The 18,780-nt window shown below is 40.6% G+C and overlaps 2 protein-coding genes across 2 annotated transcripts in view; one reads left to right on the plus strand and one right to left on the minus strand.

Moving 5' to 3' along the window:
- sntg1 (syntrophin, gamma 1) overlaps nucleotides 1-9,844 on the minus strand; it is a 31,075-nt gene extending 21,231 nt beyond the window's left edge. Inside the window, exons 1-2 of the mRNA XM_034137229.1 lie at nucleotides 9,455-9,844; nucleotides 233-468 (exon numbers count right to left, since the gene is read on the minus strand). The gene's annotated coding sequence lies outside the window, so the exon portion shown is untranslated. The remainder of the gene's footprint in view (nucleotides 1-232; nucleotides 469-9,454) is intronic.
- A 4,149-nt stretch (nucleotides 9,845-13,993) lies between these two features.
- snai2 (snail family zinc finger 2) lies at nucleotides 13,994-16,202 on the plus strand. Its single transcript, XM_034138289.1, has 3 exons — nucleotides 13,994-14,209; nucleotides 14,408-14,929; nucleotides 15,300-16,202. The coding sequence occupies exons 1-3, from the start codon at nucleotides 14,131-14,133 to the stop codon at nucleotides 15,479-15,481; spliced, it is 783 nt and encodes a 260-aa protein (XP_033994180.1). The 5' UTR covers nucleotides 13,994-14,130; the 3' UTR covers nucleotides 15,482-16,202.
- Nucleotides 16,203-18,780: the final 2,578 nt, after the last annotated feature.

Raw genomic sequence — 18,780 nt, forward strand, 5'->3', positions numbered from 1 at the left:
CCACTACCAATAAATGGCGCATTCGTTTTAAACTACCGGCTTGCTCTATGCAGACAGGCACACATGTATACAGAACCGAGGAAATGTTATGCGAGAGCCTCATTTACATAAACCGGTTCCACTCAGTTTTAATCAGACATGACTGACACTTCACTCAACATCAACAAAAGCAGCGCAAAAATGGCTCCACTTGAATTATAGAACCTGTGCTGCAGTGGGAGTCGAGACGTACCTCAGCAGAAAGGCCCCCAGCGCGTTGTACGGAGAGATCTAGCCATCAAGCGTCGAGCTGATCTCTGATCTGAGCCGAAGCAGAGGGTCTTCCCGAATCATGGCTGTCAGACTCGGCTGGTTGGAGATCAGCTGACACCGCTCCTGGCCGGCCGTGGGAGTGGACGAGCTGGAGAGCAGAATGAGGCGATGGCGTAGTGAGGTTTCACTCCTGGCAATCCCTGATGGGTGTCCGAGCTGCAGTAACAGGAGGAGGAAGCCGTTTTTAGGTTTCATTGTGATAGTCAACCTATTTGCAGGAGAGGAGATACTGTTCGACACAAAAAACAACAAATGTCTTCAAATCAAGCTCAAAATGAGAGCTGATTTGTGTTGTTTGAATGCTTACAGTATGACTGAAGCAATCTACAGTTATCAGCAACAAAGATGTCAGCGTTGTCAATAATACCACTGCAAGTTGAATCAGAATCACAGCTTTATTCCCAAATAAATAGCTAGTTTAGGGATTCAAAAGAAATCTGGAAACAGTGAATCCCATTCTTCAGCTATGTAGAAGCATCCTCTCCAAGACCTCACACGTACAAACCTGTGGGATTGTTTGCTTGAATGCCAAATGCAATTAAGTCATATTCTTCTATTTCTGTATGCCGAGCACAAATTACTCTTTTAAAGTGTTTATTACATTCAAAAGCACCCCCTTGAGAAGTCGTCTTCATTAGCGAGCATTGTTGGCTCGAAGCCAGCTTCTTGTTGAGCGTTGCCACTATGATCATTGTGCTTTAGGAGTAAAAAACGTGTAAAAGTATATCCAATTCAAACTTTATTTCATGCAATAATCATTGACTACTGATTACAGTAACAGTAGTTTGTTGACGTTTCCATCAACTGCTAAAGCACAAGAAGTCTAACAATGAGCCAATGTATCGGTTCCTAAATCGACAGATAGATAATGTTTATGATTATTGTCGTTTTACGGAGAAAAATGCCATAAATCAGTCCAGCTTCCTATTATAATCGGCTTTATTGTGTCTTATCTGATTTGCTATAATTAGGGTCAGAACTGTAGTTCAGACAAAACAAGCAAGCTGAAGACGTCACCTTGAGCTGTGAATAAATGTGATGGGTATTTCTTTAACAATTATCTGACATTTTATAGATTAAACCACTGACCAATCAATCAACTGATTCGCTAAGAGTTCTGCAAGTAATGATCCATACTAAGATAGATGGCTTCTAGATAGTTTACTGACATTCCTATTAGGTTGTGTATTATTTATATGGTCATGTATATGAAAAAGAATGAGCGATACTACTGAGAAAGCTATTATTGATATGCATTCAAAAATATATGTGGTGTGTTTCCATGTGTTTTTTATCTATTTCTTTTTTTCCAGGGATTTATGTTTGAAGTTTTATTGACTTAAGAAAATCCAATATGAAATACGGGATCACAGTTTTCTCCGCCTGCCGCCACACTCTCCACATCGAGCTGTCGGACCGGAGATGAGTCAGCTCTGTAATGGATGTAAGAGAAATCCTGACATCATTTGTGGAGCTGCTTTTAAGAATTAATGTCTTCACGTGGTCAGCTGAAAAATGTGTCTGCCGCTGTGATATGAACACTTTGTCTTAGCAGGTGCCCTCCTGAACATCCTGCCAGGCGCCGCCACTTCCCCTTCTTATTTGTTATTGTGTGAGAATCCAGATTAAATTGGCCGAACCTTTTGTGCTTTTTAAGTCGAGTCAGCGCAACTCCTTCCACAAGCACGCCATCAGATACTTCCAATCCTGACAATTTGCAGAGCAATGTTTTTCAAATAAAGCTCTTGTGTTTGACACAATGGCAGGAAACACAGAGAGAGAAGATCAGATTGCCTGGATGATGTGGAGATTGTAATGTGACATCTCCATCTCTTAGACCGGAGGACAGCTGCGGCCCGTTCAGGATGATGGATGATCGTCTGGGCGCAGGTGCAGCAGCTGCCTGCAGAGTGCTCATGCAAATGTAATTTTACTACCCGAAAAATTGAGATGGGTTTCACTTACTGTACTGTTCACTTGTTCTACGACCTGGAACATATGGTGCCAGGGAGTGCAGCGTTTTAATTTTGCGATGGATGATAGCAGATATTAGGTTACTTAAATGTTATGGTCTCCCCGAAAAGAGTCCTGCTCATAGTCAACGGCGTTAAACTGACTGAGTTTCACAGGACCTGTTCAGTTTATGTTAGAAAACCAGTGTAGTCTGATGTCTGTGCACACTTTCTTGTGTGTGGTCTGTATCTTTTAAACCTCTCTGTAAAAAACAAAGGTAAAGAATACTAATTATGATTACTTGTCTTTTTATTTATGTTGCTATCTTGAGAGGACGCTAAAACATTTAAGTATTTTTTTTATCCATCATGGCAATGTTTTACCTTCCAACAAATAAACTTCTGGAGGCAAACTTCTGGGTACTTTTTTGAAGATGTTTGGGCTAATTTTCTTGTATATTTTCAGCTTTGAAGACTTATCTACTATTTAAATAGATAAGAAATAAACAATTGCATTTCATCTGAATCTGATTGTGCTTAATTGGTTTGCATATGTTTTAAAAGTTAAAGAATTTAGTTGGTTTGTTCATTTGCTGTGACAATATTATATAATCGTTTTTAATGTTTTTTGCTTCTTTTTAAATATCCATAGTTATATTCGTTTAGGGGTTCAAATCCAGCCAGGGACCGTTTCTTGTGTATGATCCCCTCCGTCCCTAAACAATCTTCCAAAAAAAGAGTGTTGCTTGAATGTTGCTTTAGATGTTGGTCTTCTTTGTGTTTCAAACTTGGGAGCTTAAGTTCTGTGTTTGCTTTAGGGACAGTCGGTGCATTGTAGAAATGGATTTAAATAGATGTTTTAATTAAAGTGCAGGTGCAGTGATCTGTTGTCTCAGGGGGATACATATGGCCTATTCACAGATAAATGAGTGGCAAAAAAAATGTTTTCTCTATTCAACACTCGGTGCAGCTAACAACTGCTTTCATCACTGATTAATGTGAGAACGATTTCCTATAATCGGTAAAGGGTTTGATCTACGACATGTCGGAAAATGGTGAAAAATGTTGATACTATATTCCCAGAGCCCGAGGTGACATGGACAGATTGCTTTTTTCATCTGACCAATACTTCAAAAATACACAAGTTACTGACATGGAAGAAAAGCAGGAAATATTTCATTTAAGAAGTGATTTTGGCAATTACAAACGCTCAAATGATAATAATAATGTTCATTATTTATTAATCCGTCTTTTATTTTCTAATCTCATCATTCGGCATAAGATGTGAGGGATAAAAATGTCCATCAAAAGAGCCCAGTTAGGCATCTTAAAAGATCCTCTTATGTAAAGACAAAGAGTCTTGAACCAAAGAAATGTTAAAATACATTGAAATACATTGAAAAGCATTGAAAAGCATAAGATCCTCCGATTTAAGTAACTGGAATAACAGACTGCTTTTTCCCCTTTGATTATCAAAATTCTTGTCGATTACATTTTGGTTGCTTTCCATTTCAGCTGTCCATGGTTTTAATTTGAAGAGTGCTTAAAAAGGAGTTTGGTTTGCAGGTTCCTATTCACCTGACAAATGAATACACTATTTTGTCAGTCCACTGCTGCTGTGCTCACCTCGTGTAAAGAGGCAGCTGTTTGAACAGTTTTGTATGTATAGAGCACATTATGTATTCAACAGGGGCCGTTTAGCATGCCGCTAGAGATGCTTCTTCTTCCTGGTTTCTATCAGCTTGAGTTCAAGATGGATCATTAATGCAAGACAGAAAGAGTATCTCATAATGTTTTCAATTCTTCAAGTCAATGAGTAAGTCAAGAACTGAGCACCAGCAAAAGCTAGATGAGGGGTTGCCAAAGCTTCACAGATGGTCGCGATGCTTCACGACAGAGGGGTTTAAGACAACTTTTCTGGGAAGACAACTGAGGAAATTGGTTTTATTTATAGTTAAGATTACTATGTGAGATTATAAACTCAAAAACTCATAAGTGCACAGTTAACATCTGAACATAACTTCTATATTCCCAAGCCTTTCCTCTCTGTTAAACAGTCTCTTCATTAGAAAAGTAAGCAGTTAAAACAACTATAGAACTAATTCAACAATGGCTAAGCGTCAGGAAGAAGAACACACTCAAGTACAAGGCCTATTCAGTATGATTATTAAAAATACAAAGAGAGAATTGCATTAAAAGTTCAAAAAGTAAGATGAAAATTCATCCCTGATGCATTATTCACAGGAAATAATCTGCTCTAAATTATCCAATTATCGCTTTCCTCAGAATCTTTTATTTGGTTTGCTAGTTGAGTTAATTATACAATATATCAGTTCATCTGTACTGTTAATGTTATGCATGGAATAAAATATGACATATCCATAAAATATATCACTTAGTCAGGGGTTGTCAGTTTGCTCAATGACAGAAAAGGGTCCCTAAGCTGAGGAGCTCTCCAGGCCAGATGCTCAAGAATGATAGGAAGAGGAGTAAATGAATGACAGACACATTTATAGACTGAGATCTCGACCTTCATGACTATGACGTATGTTTTTGGCAACAGGGAGCCACCAGATATCAGGGGATTGCCAACTTAAATCAAAGTGAATCATGCCACAAAACATTAAATCACTCGATATCATGAAGCAAAAATAGATATTTAACGACAGCTAGAAGAAACTAGTCCTGCAGCATGTTTGATAATAATTGGAATCCTAATTGGATTATAATCGTATTTATTCTTTAACATACGATATAATGGTGCAGCGCCTGTGGATAAATGGACTAGCAAGTCAATCATGTTACTTTTAGACCCTAGCCACACGGAGACGGTAACGAAAACGAACCAAATTCGATATCAAAAAAGTCTTCCGTCCACACGCAATCGGCACCAGTAACGTGTCCGTCCACACGAGACCGCTCGACCCGCTGGAGACGCTGTAGTACATATGCCGGGCCTGTAAGTGGCGCTGTACTTCCGCCACAAAATACACCAAAAGCAGCGAAGAAGACTTCACGAGCATGCATGGTTGCCATGGTTGCCCTTCTGTTTATGCTCCGCGGTGGATTTAGCAGCAGAGGTGGGGAGAGGCAGGGGCCAGGGCTCTGGCTCTTTTTCTCCCTCCTCGAGGCAAGCGTGTGCTCCTGCTGTAAATCTCTCCGGTAGTCCACCAGCAGATGGAAAACACCCACCTCTCCGCCTCTTCCAAGGGACGAGGGAACCGTGCGGCAGAGTTTCCGTTAGAATTGTTTTCCGCCGGTCAACATGTCCGTTAAAGTTTAAATCTTCCGGACAAAATTATAAAAGTGCCGGTCAAAGGTCTTCTTTGTTATTTATTGAGCTTTAAAACAAATGAATAACGACTCTATATAATAATATAAGAATAATATACGGAGTCTCTCTTTTCCTCCCCCTCTCCTGACAGCCCGTCAATATTTTCGTTATCAGGAAATGATCGTATAGGGCCTAATCACGGAGCCGTTTGGCCCCCCAGAGAGTTGCGTCTGCAGATCTACCCACCTTGGGACCCGTTCTCGTTATCGTTTCTGCGTTTCCCTGTCGGCCTCGTGTGGCCGAACCGTCTATATGATAGAGAACTGTAACGGATACGACCCGTATCATCTCCGTGTGGCTGCAGCCTTAATGTGGGTCTTAATTAGGCTCAACATGCACCCTTTTTACTACATTGAATCACATGATTCACTGCTAATTATATGTTAAAATATATAGTAATTTTGGTATTTAAAACCAACAAGGAGAAGACTTTGGGGCCGGGAAATGGCACCATGCTGTGTGAAGAGTACATGAAAGGATTAAAAAGCTGAGCATATTGCTGAAGGCTAAGCTACGTTAAAATGAAGCTACACAGTCAAGGGACACAGCTGCCCACTTACTAAATATAAAGCAGGGAAATATAGAACTATCTCAAAATTGCTCGGGCAAATTATTTATTTATTCACACAGCATGATATGAAACAAATGAATATCTTGGGGGTATAAATTAAGATCTGTGGATCATGAACCTTAGTAGTAAATGTTATTGAAGATAAAAGAGGCAGTTAGAAATTAATGAAGATGGTGTGTTGACATTATTTCCTAGAAACTCTGCATGATTAAATGATGATCATTTCCAACTGCAAGGTATGACATAACCACGAAAATATCTACTAAATCTGACTACATATATATAGGGCTGCCTGCAACTAATGGCATTATCGATTATTCAGTTGATTACTTTTTTAGCAATGGTTGAATCATTTATTCCATAAAATATGAGGAAAAAGATGCCAATCACAATATACAGCATCCATGCTTGGTTTAAACAACAGCATTAAAACATTTAGCATTTACATTTAGTTTGTCTACTAATTGTTTTTGTATTCACAACTGCTTTAGTGAACTGAATCTATGGCGGCCATACGGTCTGTTCTGCAATCAGGAGCAAAAATTATAATTGCTGCTCAGGGCTGTTTTACATTTCACAGGTTGAATGAATTGCACATTTTCCATAGAAAACACAACAATGTAATTCACAGAGGAAGCCCGCCTGCCATCAGGGCTGAGTGACTTCTGTAGCGTGGCGTCGAGGCAGGGGTGCTTAACGAACAAGCAGAATATCGACATCAATCAAATGGGACCTGAAATTGTCCAAACCTGGGTATTTACATGTTGCAAAGCATTAAGGAATGAATATACATGCAGTGCTGGATGTATAGATGTTATCTCTGAGGGGTTAATCCAGTTGTATGTTAGGCAGATTACTAGTATCATAAATAATTGTGTGTAATCTCATCCCTTATTGCTTTGCTTAGGGGCAGTTATCACTTGTGTGTAGCTCTCAGAGCGTTGGTCTGTGTTGGTCCTGAACCTCTAAATCAGATGGGCTGGTATATGAGGCGCATATAAATGAGAGTTGTGTCTTCTGTCTTCCCCGCCCCACGAGACTTTGGTGTGCATTCGCTTCATTAGCCATCAGTCTCTGCTAAGGCAGACTAATGGTTTTCTAGTTGCATGACAGTCAGTGACTTTGTGGCACACACCCCTGATATTTCTTTCCTGCACTATCTAAAAAGATAAATCTGAAGTTTCGGTTTATTTGTTCTACTCGTACATCACATCGCAATAAAAAAAAAAAGCATATGGCTACTCCTGTGTGGATTCAGCATCTGGAGCACTTTGTATGGATGGTTGACCAAACAGTTGCTATAAAAGCCCCACAGCAACATCAGGTGTGATGCATTTTCCTCTCTGCCGCGGGGCTCTGGGGCGAGATCGTAATGAAGATGTCCAGCCTTACAGTGACATACTGCCTCTCCCAGCTGCCCTTTAGATAGAACAATCGCTGCAGGAAAATGTAAAAAAAAAGATTGCTCTGTTTTCCAGACTGCTTTCTTTAAATTCTTAAAAATATTCAGCATCCTGTTTTAGTTTCTGTCTTATGCTTTCCTCTAATCTCATTGCTACTTTTCCTCCTTTTTCCTGACAGCTCCTGTCAAGTGTTTTGCGCATCACTCTGTGCACAGCACTCTTTTTTGTGATCAAAATAGGTCAGTGAATAAAGCCACCTGACAATAGTAAAATGAATTTATGCTTCACTCTAAATACTGGAAGTGTCACCCTTGAGTATTCATTACCACTCTGTTACATATCAAGCTGCTGGGTGATGCTAGGGGAGTGTAACAGCATTTCAAATGTGTTAACATACATAATTGATGTCATGTGTACATCCAGTGCTTACAGTATCGCCTTAGGAAAAGCTTTCCCACTTGTATGTTTCAAGACGTTTAACTAATCCGGATTCTTAAACAGGCCGATGGGATTCAGTTGCAGGAGGATCAGCAGATTATTGATTACTTAAGTAGGGAAGATAAAGTGTGGAGGAACTCTTCGTTGTGCAGTGTAGACATTGTTTCCAGATCATGATCGATGCCAGTTTAAGTTCATGCTCCAGCTGGGGAAAACTTTGTGACAATCGTTTTTTTTCCCCCAATTATCAGCAGATCTAGACCGCGACACTGTATGGATTGGAGGATTCAAACAAGTTATCCCTGGCACTCTGTACCCACCGCTTGACATATTGACCGGACATGACTGACACCATTTCACTCAGGCCTGATTTTCTGCCAGTGTACCTCTGTCACTTGGCCAAACTGCTTTTTGATTTAGGACACAAGCAGAAGGAGGGGGGATGGGATGCGTGTGCTAGGGCATACAATTGTCAATGACATGTCAAAGTCTTTCCCTCTGGTAGGAAGTGAGACCTCCAACATCAGACAGATTGCTCCTGACCTATGACCACCAATGGACCGGCTAAGCTCAGCTCAATATGCTTGTACGAGCACAGAAATCATTGATGTGAAGTCAGATTTCTCCATCTCAGCGGGCTTCTTAGATACAAACCGCACTGATTGTAAGTCACCTTGCAGCCCATAATGAGGATAAAACACCTGCCTATGTGCACCCTGCCACAGCAGTTTACATTTAAAGAAGCAACATACATTTTATGAAACACAGAAGGATTCAGGAGCTTTCTGCGAGGCTAATAAAGCACACTGGAGCAGCAGCAGCAGCAGGCTGTGCAGGAATACCTCTCAGGTTTATCACAGATGGACATGGCCTTGAAGCTTTTTCCGAGAAGAAGATGAGCAATTAGTGAATAGTTTATTGACGTTAAAAATATTAAATGATGGCCTATTTTCTAAAAAAAAAAAAAAACAGGAAAAGAAAGTAGCTTATTACTGGAATCCAGTGCAGGGAGAGTACTTAATGCTGCTAAACAGCACTATGGATGAAAAGAGGACTGCTGCCACTGCACTGGCTGGAGGAACTGCGGGTACCTGCACTGAGGCAATGTGAAGGTTTTCTGCAAGCCCACATACTCCCTTCAAATCACACAATTATGAAAAGGTGTTTCATCAAGAGGCCCATTAGGAGTGAAGTAGTCAGCTCAGTTTAGCCCATCACCCAAAATGTGCCTAATAAGAGGATGGGATGCTTTCTAATGCATCGGATCATATGGTGATTGGTACATAAATCTTGGTGCGCAGCATTACACCAGATTACATCTCAAAAAAGTACAATGTAAAGAGATGAATGTTTGGCATAATAATTACCTACCTACGTTCGTCGCGCACTACATCATGAGGCAGTGCAATATGTAAAAAGCCAGAACAAGGTCTGAGAGGCTTACCTGGTTTTCTAGTAACAGGTGGTAATGTCTTATTAGATCCCTTGGAGCTCCAGTCCCTCATGTGTCAAGCTTTTCTTATTTTAATTTATGCAACGGATGCTAAGACATCTCTGCGAAATCACAATGTATCCCTTGTGGCAGCATCGCCCACACGGCATCCTGGTCCACTATACTCTGTAGCGATGTGCAAAAAAATCGAGAGAAAAACAGCCCGCAGAAAACAACATTTGTGCCTATTTCCTGGGCAGCGGCGGTTTCAGGGATTCCTCTCCGTCGACATCTCTGGCAGAGGGTCCAGTTTCACAGCTCCGTGTCTGTCTCCCTCTCGCATCGTTCTGCCAAAATGACTGAAGCTGGAAATCACATGCGGCTGGTTTAACGCGCGCGTCAATCGACTTCGTTTACCCAAGGCACCCGCACAACCCCAGATCCATTAATATAACATGCTTCTACTTTTTCACTGTTTCTCGTGACGTCTGCTGCTCTCTCTCGCATTAAACCCGAGCACAAACATCTCACAAAGCGTTTCTTCTTTTTCAGCCAATTACATTTGCGTGCACTGCGGTCCTGAACGTGTGTGTGCGTATTTGTGTGTGGATGTGGGTGTACTCACTCGGGATTCATCCCAAGGTTTGCCCGCTTACAGTTGAGATCTGCAGCAAAAGAGAACAGAAAAATAATATTTGATTTCTTTCAACGCCAACACTTCAAAGTTATTTTCACATTAAAAGGCAAGTGTGTGAATTATGTGGAAGCATTCAAGCATATTACAACTTCCCTCAGCTTAACTGCATTTATAAGAGCAAATAAAGCAGGTTGTGGATTTTCTCAGCTTTAGCACAGTCAGCCTCTCATGACTCAGTGTGTGTTATCAATGAACACACACAAACACACACACACATACTTGCATCAGAATCAGAATTTGAGTTTATTGCCAGGTACGGTTACACAAATGCAAACATTAACACAACAAAAGGATATAAGTTGTATGAGAACATCAACAATATTACAATTATAAAAAGAAAGATATTTAAAAAACACATTAAAAACAGATATTTACACCAAATATAAAAATAAAACGTTGGTAAAATGAATATATGACTCGTCAGAACACACACTGTAGATACGCAGTCTAGTATTTGGACTCTAGTATTTGGACTCTAGTATTTGGACTCTAGTATTTGGACTCTTTACCCGAGGCCAATGTGTGAGCAGATGTGCGAGTTGACCAGGTGCGCCTTAGTTTCCATGGTGTCATACGCCAGCTGGAGACCTGCTGTTTCCCTACATGACGTACGTTGACTCTTCTGACGTTTCACGCTCCCACACCAACCTGAGCAGCACGTCACTGACGGCCTGAAGGCACAGTGCAGCATTCAAGTGTGGAACCCAATGTACACCAAGTCTTTCACTCTGAAAGGAGGGCTTCAGGAATGGTGGAAACCTGCAGCTCTGCATGCTGCTTCCTGTTGGTCCTGCAGGCTTATCTGCAGGTATGATTTAATGGAAGAGCTCAGTCACATAAAGAGTAACAAGTGTAATTCCACCGTGAGGCTTTCCATCCCTGTCCCTCTTAATGGCTTAACTGTGATCCATTAGCAAACCAAAGCTAATTCACACCTAGATTATGGCTCTTGTAGCCCTCGGGTGTCACCAGAGGCCTTGTTAGAGTACAGCATTTGACCTTATTGTATCTTTAACAAATCTGACCTATACCTACAGATCTGATGCTATACTGCTGGTTTGAGCAGAAGCATTTTTTGGTTTTTGCCATTCAATATATGGGGAGAAAACCCAGTTGAATTGGCTTAAATGTTTAACTTGTATTGTATTGCTATTAAATCTTCCCCATTTACGGTTGCAAATACATTTTTGCCATAGTCTCTTGCTTTAAGTGCTGGCTTAAGAAAGCCTCTCGCATAAACAAATCTTCAAATTACTTCCACACACTGAGGTATACAGATTTTCACATTTTTGTAAAAATCTGTTCATATTTTTTGGCACACCATGAGTGGAGAAGTCTGCAGCAGAAACCAAAAATGTTGGATTGGTGCATCCCTACAAAACACATTTTCTCAATCCACTTTTCACGATGAGATATTACCAAAAAGGATCTGCCAAATTTGAATAATTTTTGGTTCCATGTTTGTGTTTTAGCTTTTATCACTTGTTTAAAGTAGTCACGGCTCAGTTAGAAAAAGGTGATGCCCCAATCAAAAATTAGAAACATTTGAATCAAAATGTGATAACAGCGGCCAAGACTGTCTGGAAAATCTGATCAAACTACACCCACACAGTGTTAAAGGAGCAGGTTGGCTGAGTTTTTAGTTTTACATATTGGTAGACATTATGTTGCTTATTTACTGAGGAATATTCCTTATACTTGATTAAGAACACATCCGATTTGAAACCATGTTTTTGGGGGGCATGAAATGAAACTGATCTCCTGCACTGCACACATACACTATTCATTGTATTTGTTTGCACATTAAAACGCTACATAAACACACTTACGCCTTCATATACTCAGATATGCAAACAAAAGCCTGTGCATGAGAGAAAGGGGGTGAAATAGCTTATGCAAAAACAGCTTTAAAAAAACTCTAGGCAAGATAAGCGGGATTCCAAATGATGAAGAATAAAAAAGGCATTTAGAAAAAAAGAATACAAAAGAATATCTTCGTCCAGTTGTTCATCAACACTGTAATTTTGGACGTTAACGTTTGCTTTTTAGTGTTTGTTAAAAGAAGATTATTATTTATCGACAATTTGCCTATTTAAATTACAGACAACACATCAGCTTGAACATAAATGAAGATTAGGATGTCTAGACTGTCTTGCAGATAACACCTGGATGTCCCATTTAGCAGCAGCTGCCTCTCAAAAAAGCAATCGGTAACCTCATACCTGCTTGACCAGAAATCAAAAGCATGTTCATGTTATTATTAAGCACAAACTTATCCTGGTATGACACAATGCAGGGCCAAGGATACACGGATTCCTCTCTGTTAATTAATTTCCGAGTTCACAAACTACAGCCTCAGAATTGCTGATATGATTTGAGTCGGCTGTGCTTTCACTCCCCCTTCATTACCGTCAGTAGGAAAGCATCCACTTGCTCTGAATGCAGAGAACAGTACTGAAGCATGAAAACTGCACAGAGGCATTTCTTTACCTGACCATGCATGGCCTGCTTCTCTCGGATATGGTTTTGTTGGAGGCCAATATTGATGTCAAAGCATTATCGTTCACGGTGCACAATATGTTCTGCTGGATCACCACCAAACACCTCCTCACACATCCTTGCCGTACAGCATGCTGAATGTGTGACAGGAGTTATTGGGCACAGATAACCTTCCCTTCCCTTCCCTTTATAATCCAAGCGGGCACAAAGGGAAACTATTCATGATCTGCAATTATGTTTTCTAGATAAGATAAGCGGTTCACAATTAACTTAAGGCTTGCCCTAGACATAAGGAGCTTTTCATATCTGCTGACCTAGCCAATCAAACTGCTCTAGGAGCTTCAATATCACCATGCCTGAGCCTTTGTGTGTTTCTTTTTCTACTGCCTTGTTACTTTTGGAGGTTCAACTCCCGCCCCTCCCAAAAGAACTGAGTTGAACACAAGGGGGCGTAGACTGCTAAGTTTGCCTCTCCTTGTTAAGTTCAGCAGCAGAAGCAGAAGCAGAGATAAATTCGATTATGGTATCATGTCCGACCTTGAGAGGGAACTACTCTTACATTTACATTTCAGGACGGCTGCCTTATTGCATTATTGGCGAAGAAATGTGTGGCTTTCTCCACACACAACTGCATTATTAAGGGCCATCCTCTGGCAAAGCCACAGAATGACAATGTGGATGGCAACATGCAGGTTGGTCCAGTTGTTGGTTTGAGCATGAAGCAAAGGATTTGTCTGCCCAATTAAATTGTATAAGAATGCTTTGTTTAAAAGATGATAAATTGTGTCGTTATCATCATCATTAGGAGTGCTGGTGTTGGTAGAAGAATTCTCCAATTTTGAAATGCCACCCATACAGGATAATCAAGTCCCCAGAGGTTTGTAACACAACAATCATCAGTAGCACCATGCACACTCGGTGCAGTGATTGCATTAGCAATGGCATTCATAAATAATCCTGCCAATCTCTCGCTCCAGCTCTTATTATTTTCCTTTCTTTGCAATTCATTCTTTCATCTCTGCAATTGCAGGAATATTGTAATTAAAACGGTTCAAAATGTTTGACTTTGGTGATTTGCTCTGCTGCCTATAGGCCTACAGTATGATGCCATATACACTTGCATTCTTGCAACAGACACAAGTGTAGCACAAGGCACCTGTCTGACAGTAAATGGCACTAACCCAGCCCCGTGGGTGGGTCATGTGCTGCTATAGGCTAAACTCGCTTTTTTAGGCTCCGTGGTAAAAGCGAGATTTAATTGGTTTGAGTTCCCAGTATATGTAAATGGCAGTGTGTGGCTCCTCCCATGCACCTGATGGGGAGTATTTACAGCTCTTTACAGCTACTCACTGCACTGCTTCCAAGAGCGCAGCGCCGCACCATGACACTCCACTGGACTTAAGCAATAAGGATTTACGTATCTCACAGTAAACTCGCCGCTTTATTCTCCAAGAAAAAAGTTTGTCAAAAACTTTTCCACTTGTTTTCCAAGATGCCACGCTCTTTCCTGGTCAAGAAACACATAAACTCCGCAAAGAAGCCAAATTATAGTGAGCTGGAAAGCACAACAGGTAAAGTTTCAAAGTAAAATAAATGTCTGACTTTAAAAGTGTTTTTATGTTTCTTACATGTAGTCGCTGTTTTTTTTTGTTTTTTTTTACTTTGCAAAAGTTTTAAAACTTATCGACCAACTTTAAAATCTCTGCTCCTCGCTCTTCAAGCGATGACAGCCCACACATGATCACTCATTTGACTTTCTTTATTTTCAGTGTTCTTCACGCCGCACATCTACCGGGGCCTTCCTCTGCCTGTCATCCCCCATGCGGAGATCCTGAGCCCGGCAGCGTACAGCCCCATCACCGTATGGACTACCAGCAGCTTACCGCTCTCTCCACTCCCCAGTGACCTCTCCCCCATCTCCGGATACCCCTCATCGCTCTCCGACACCTCCTCTAAAGACCACAGCGGCTCTGAAAGCCCGAGGAGTGATGAAGACGAGCAGATGCTGCCCAAACTGACAGATCCTCACGGAGTGGAGGCAGAGAAATTCCAATGTAGTTTGTGCAGCAAGTCCTACTCCACGTACTCTGGACTGCTCAAGCACAAACAGCTGCACTGCGACGCCCAAACGAGGAAATCCTTCAGTTGTAAATACTGCGAAAAGGAGTATGTGAGCCTGGGAGCTCTCAAAATGCACATCAGGACTCACACTTTGCCTTGTGTTTGCAAAATATGCGGGAAAGCTTTCTCAAGACCGTGGCTGCTCCAAGGACACATCAGGACGCACACTGGTGAGTGGATGGGAAATAACAGAGAGGCCTTCAGTGGGGATGTTTGTTGTTGGCTTTTGCAGGCTATTTGTGTTTAACCTTGTACATGATTAAACAGCCTCTAAAGCATGTTTCACAGCTCACTACAGTTTTGTAGTGGGGCTGAAAATGCTGTGTAAAGTCTACTTCCTTCCTTTTTGTGAAAGATGTAGCATTTTCTCTTGACAAATGTTGTGTTACAAACAGCAACAGAATATAGTGCTTATCTTTAAAATGCAGGCTTGGAATTAGTCAGAAATAACAGAGCAATATTCCTTCTGTAACATTTGTATTCACATGTGTCTGTGGCCTATCTTTGACAATGTCTTCTTTCTCATTTCCCCCCTGACAGGAGAGAAGCCGTTCTCCTGCCCTCACTGCAACAGGGCTTTTGCTGACAGGTCAAATCTCAGGGCTCACCTACAGACCCATTCGGATGTGAAAAAATACCAATGCAAGAACTGCTCCAAAACCTTCTCCAGGATGTCTCTTCTGCACAAGCATGAGGAATCTGGTTGTTGTGTAGCACACTGAGCTGGGATACTTTTCAAACACCAGAAAGAGAAAAAAAACTCTTCTTTACTTTTCCAGGAGAACTGTCAGGGAATCACATCGAAAGGGTTTTTTTTTCCCAAATATGCAGACTTTCTTTTCCCAAGAGCGGTCCATTTCATTTCAAAGTGAGAAATAGCTTTGAGATCACGTGCTTTCCGTCTCGAGCAGTGTTTGTAATTGCAATCGAAGCAGAGCTCTGTCATGTCGTGTACTTGCCTACCTGTGCTATTCATGCACTTTCCTGCATGTCTAGAATGTTTTATATGCCTTCACTATGTTATCTTCAGTGTTTTGTACCAATGTCTTTCAATGGCTGTTATGCAGTCCTCCACTTTTTTGTACGCACCACACAAACGATACCAAAAGGTGCATTATGAATGACAGTATACATGTAACTAGAGGAATACTGAAGCCATTGTTACTTAGGGAACAAGTGGAAACTTGGTTTTTTTAAGGTGAAATCGCTATAATAACTTTTGCACAGAAACAGTTTGCCAGCACTCAAATAGCAAAACAGATTTTCTCAAGTGCCTCAATTTTTTACTTGGCAATAATATGTATTATTCAACAGTTTCCTGTTATATTTTTATATATTGAATGTAAGTATGACTGAAATGATTGTATATTTGCAGTAAAAACTGTGATGCTGAATGACTTTCATATTTCCATGACACTTTGAAAATAAAGTTTCATGACATTTTGTATAATTTCTGGCATCTTTCAAGTTGCTTTTCATCTGTGAATCATTTTCCTGTTTGAGCAGCTCTTTCAACAGCACTCAGCAGCATTCATTGATGGTCCCACGCGTCAAATGGAATAATTCGCACAAAAGTAAATGATATTGAATCTAGCTTGCACCATCTCATGTTATGGAGATGTAAAAACGAGCAGAGAGGTGACTCAGCTCTGAATCAGGCCTGAACCTGTTCCCTGTGAACCTGTCCAGACATCAAACAATCTTGAAATCTAACACATACTAGCTATATTGATCTGCACTCACTTGTTACACCCTTTGAGGGCCCATGACTTTCTTTACCTAAAGTTTAAAAGTGAGGGTGTCTCTTCGGAAATAATCCTAATCTCATGTCATCAATGTATGTAATATGAAGAAGTTGTGTGTTTTATAATCGTCCTGCTAAATCATTACAATCACTGCAGTAGCACAATGCACTCAGATATCTAGATTTTAACATGTTTTCACAAAAAGCAACCTCCTTGAATTTCTGGGATGCTTGCCATCAAGGATTAAATAGACTTCCTCAGGCTACATTTTGTTGTCTTTTTCCATATGCTGTCTACTTGCAGCAGAAAGAGATTAGAGTACAAAAAAGTGCAAAGGCCTTAAGGGAAACAGTCAAAGTCTTTCTAACAAACCCCAGAGTGTGTTCTCGTCTGCCCTAATGCCCAAAAGCTGCTGACCCAGAAGATGTGATCTAATAAATAGACAATTGTTTTTCTCACTGTGAGGGGCTGAACTCTCCTGTACTGTAGGTAGATTTTCTTCGCTGTGAGTCATCCTCCAGATATTCCAGGTGCTCGCCGCTGGGCTCTCTGTCGGGCCAGGCGGCTCCAGGGCTCTTCAACAACCTCACTGGAAAGCAGGTGCAACCAGGAGGATACAAACCCTAGGTCCACTGATGCTGTGTACGCCTCAGCCATGACCTAATGTGGAAACATTACAAGCAGCAGTTTCTATTATTCAGATCATTTGCCACATAAAAGTAAAGTGCCATCAAGAGGGCACTCAAAACTCCAATACTGCTGAGATAGTGAGGCGTTTTTTCCTCCCTCACTAATATCTCTTATTCCATAGACAACTATTTATCATACCAGTGTCAGAGGGGATCTACTATGAATACATAATGCCAATTAGCTTCACAGTCTTGCAGTATTTCCCCTTTTACAAGAATAATTAACTGCATGACTGATTTCTCAGATAACAACAACATGTTAAATGCTTTCCCCTCCAACATGAATGTTTGATTTAATCGTTGTGATGATAGTAGGAGGAGAAGGGGAGGGGAAGTTAGCAGCAACTTATTATTCTTTAAAGCGTATGTATATTAGAGGATGTGTTAAAGAATGTGAGGCTGTTAATAGTCACACTGTTGTGTTTAAGTTGTGAATATTGCTAAACGTAGGTACAGAGCCTGTGGGTGTTTTAAAGCAATTAGATAACAAAGATTCTCTCAGCTGAAATGTTGGGAAGATAAGATTAAATCGTTCATTCCCATGAGTGAACTAACAAACATTTTTTAGGCCTGAATTAAGTCATTTATCATATTCAGTGGGGAGAAAATATGACTTTTGCCACAACAAACTTAACTTTAGCTGTAATTTCATTTGGCTGTTGAATAATATATCGATAAAAGGGAGAATTGACCAGCTCTTTCCCAAAAGTAAACTAAAATGAAAAATGTTTAGGCCTAAATTAAGTCATTTTTCATTTTCAGTGCAAATTAGAGCAGCAATTTACAAGTAATTTCCCTACTGGTCAATTTTCCATATAATCGGAAATGTTTTCAGTTGAGTTTATTTCACCAACAAGGGCCCATTCATATAATATCTCTTGTGTATGTCAAAGAAAAACACAAACAGGGACAGATAACATCACTCCAAGAAAACATACTAAATTACCACAAAGAGACTGAACATACAGGAATCAGAGGCTACAAATGTGTTAACCTAATAGTTAACACAATAGTTCTCTAACATTGTTTCCTATAAGACAAAGAAAAGCCACAAATACTCACTTTTAAGAAGCTAGAAACAGAGAAAGCTTTTCCTTTTTACTTACTACGAAAAAAAATGTTCAAAGCAGATCAATTATCTGTCAATCAACTAACTGATTAATCATTGCATCTGCAGTGGAAATAATAAATGATTTTTCCACTCTACATCAGCTCTCTATACATCTCACTTGGTAGCCTATAAATCTGTGTGAATTCACAGTACTCTTTATTTTATCATGTATTTTTATATCACAGGTAAAATAAGTGTCCTCATTCTGCACATATGAGTGTTTGGGGGCGACTTAAAAGCGCAGAGCCGCCTCAGAGAGCGGTGTGTTAGACGTAAAGGAGGGCACAGCTCTCAGAGACCTGCTGACTTTATGGTGAATCAGGGAGTATGATTCCTTTATGACCATCAAGTGGAACAAATAAAGTTAAGGGTGTCCTCAGAGGTCTGATTGTCCTCGTCGGGACGTGACCCCTCCTCTCTAACCCCGGCACATCAGAAGGAAGATGATTGTGTATTCCCCTTTACTCTGAGCGCCC

The sequence above is a fragment of the Trematomus bernacchii genome, unplaced genomic scaffold (assembly GCF_902827165.1).
Source record: "Trematomus bernacchii unplaced genomic scaffold, fTreBer1.1, whole genome shotgun sequence".
Lineage (NCBI taxonomy): Eukaryota > Metazoa > Chordata > Actinopteri > Perciformes > Nototheniidae > Trematomus > Trematomus bernacchii.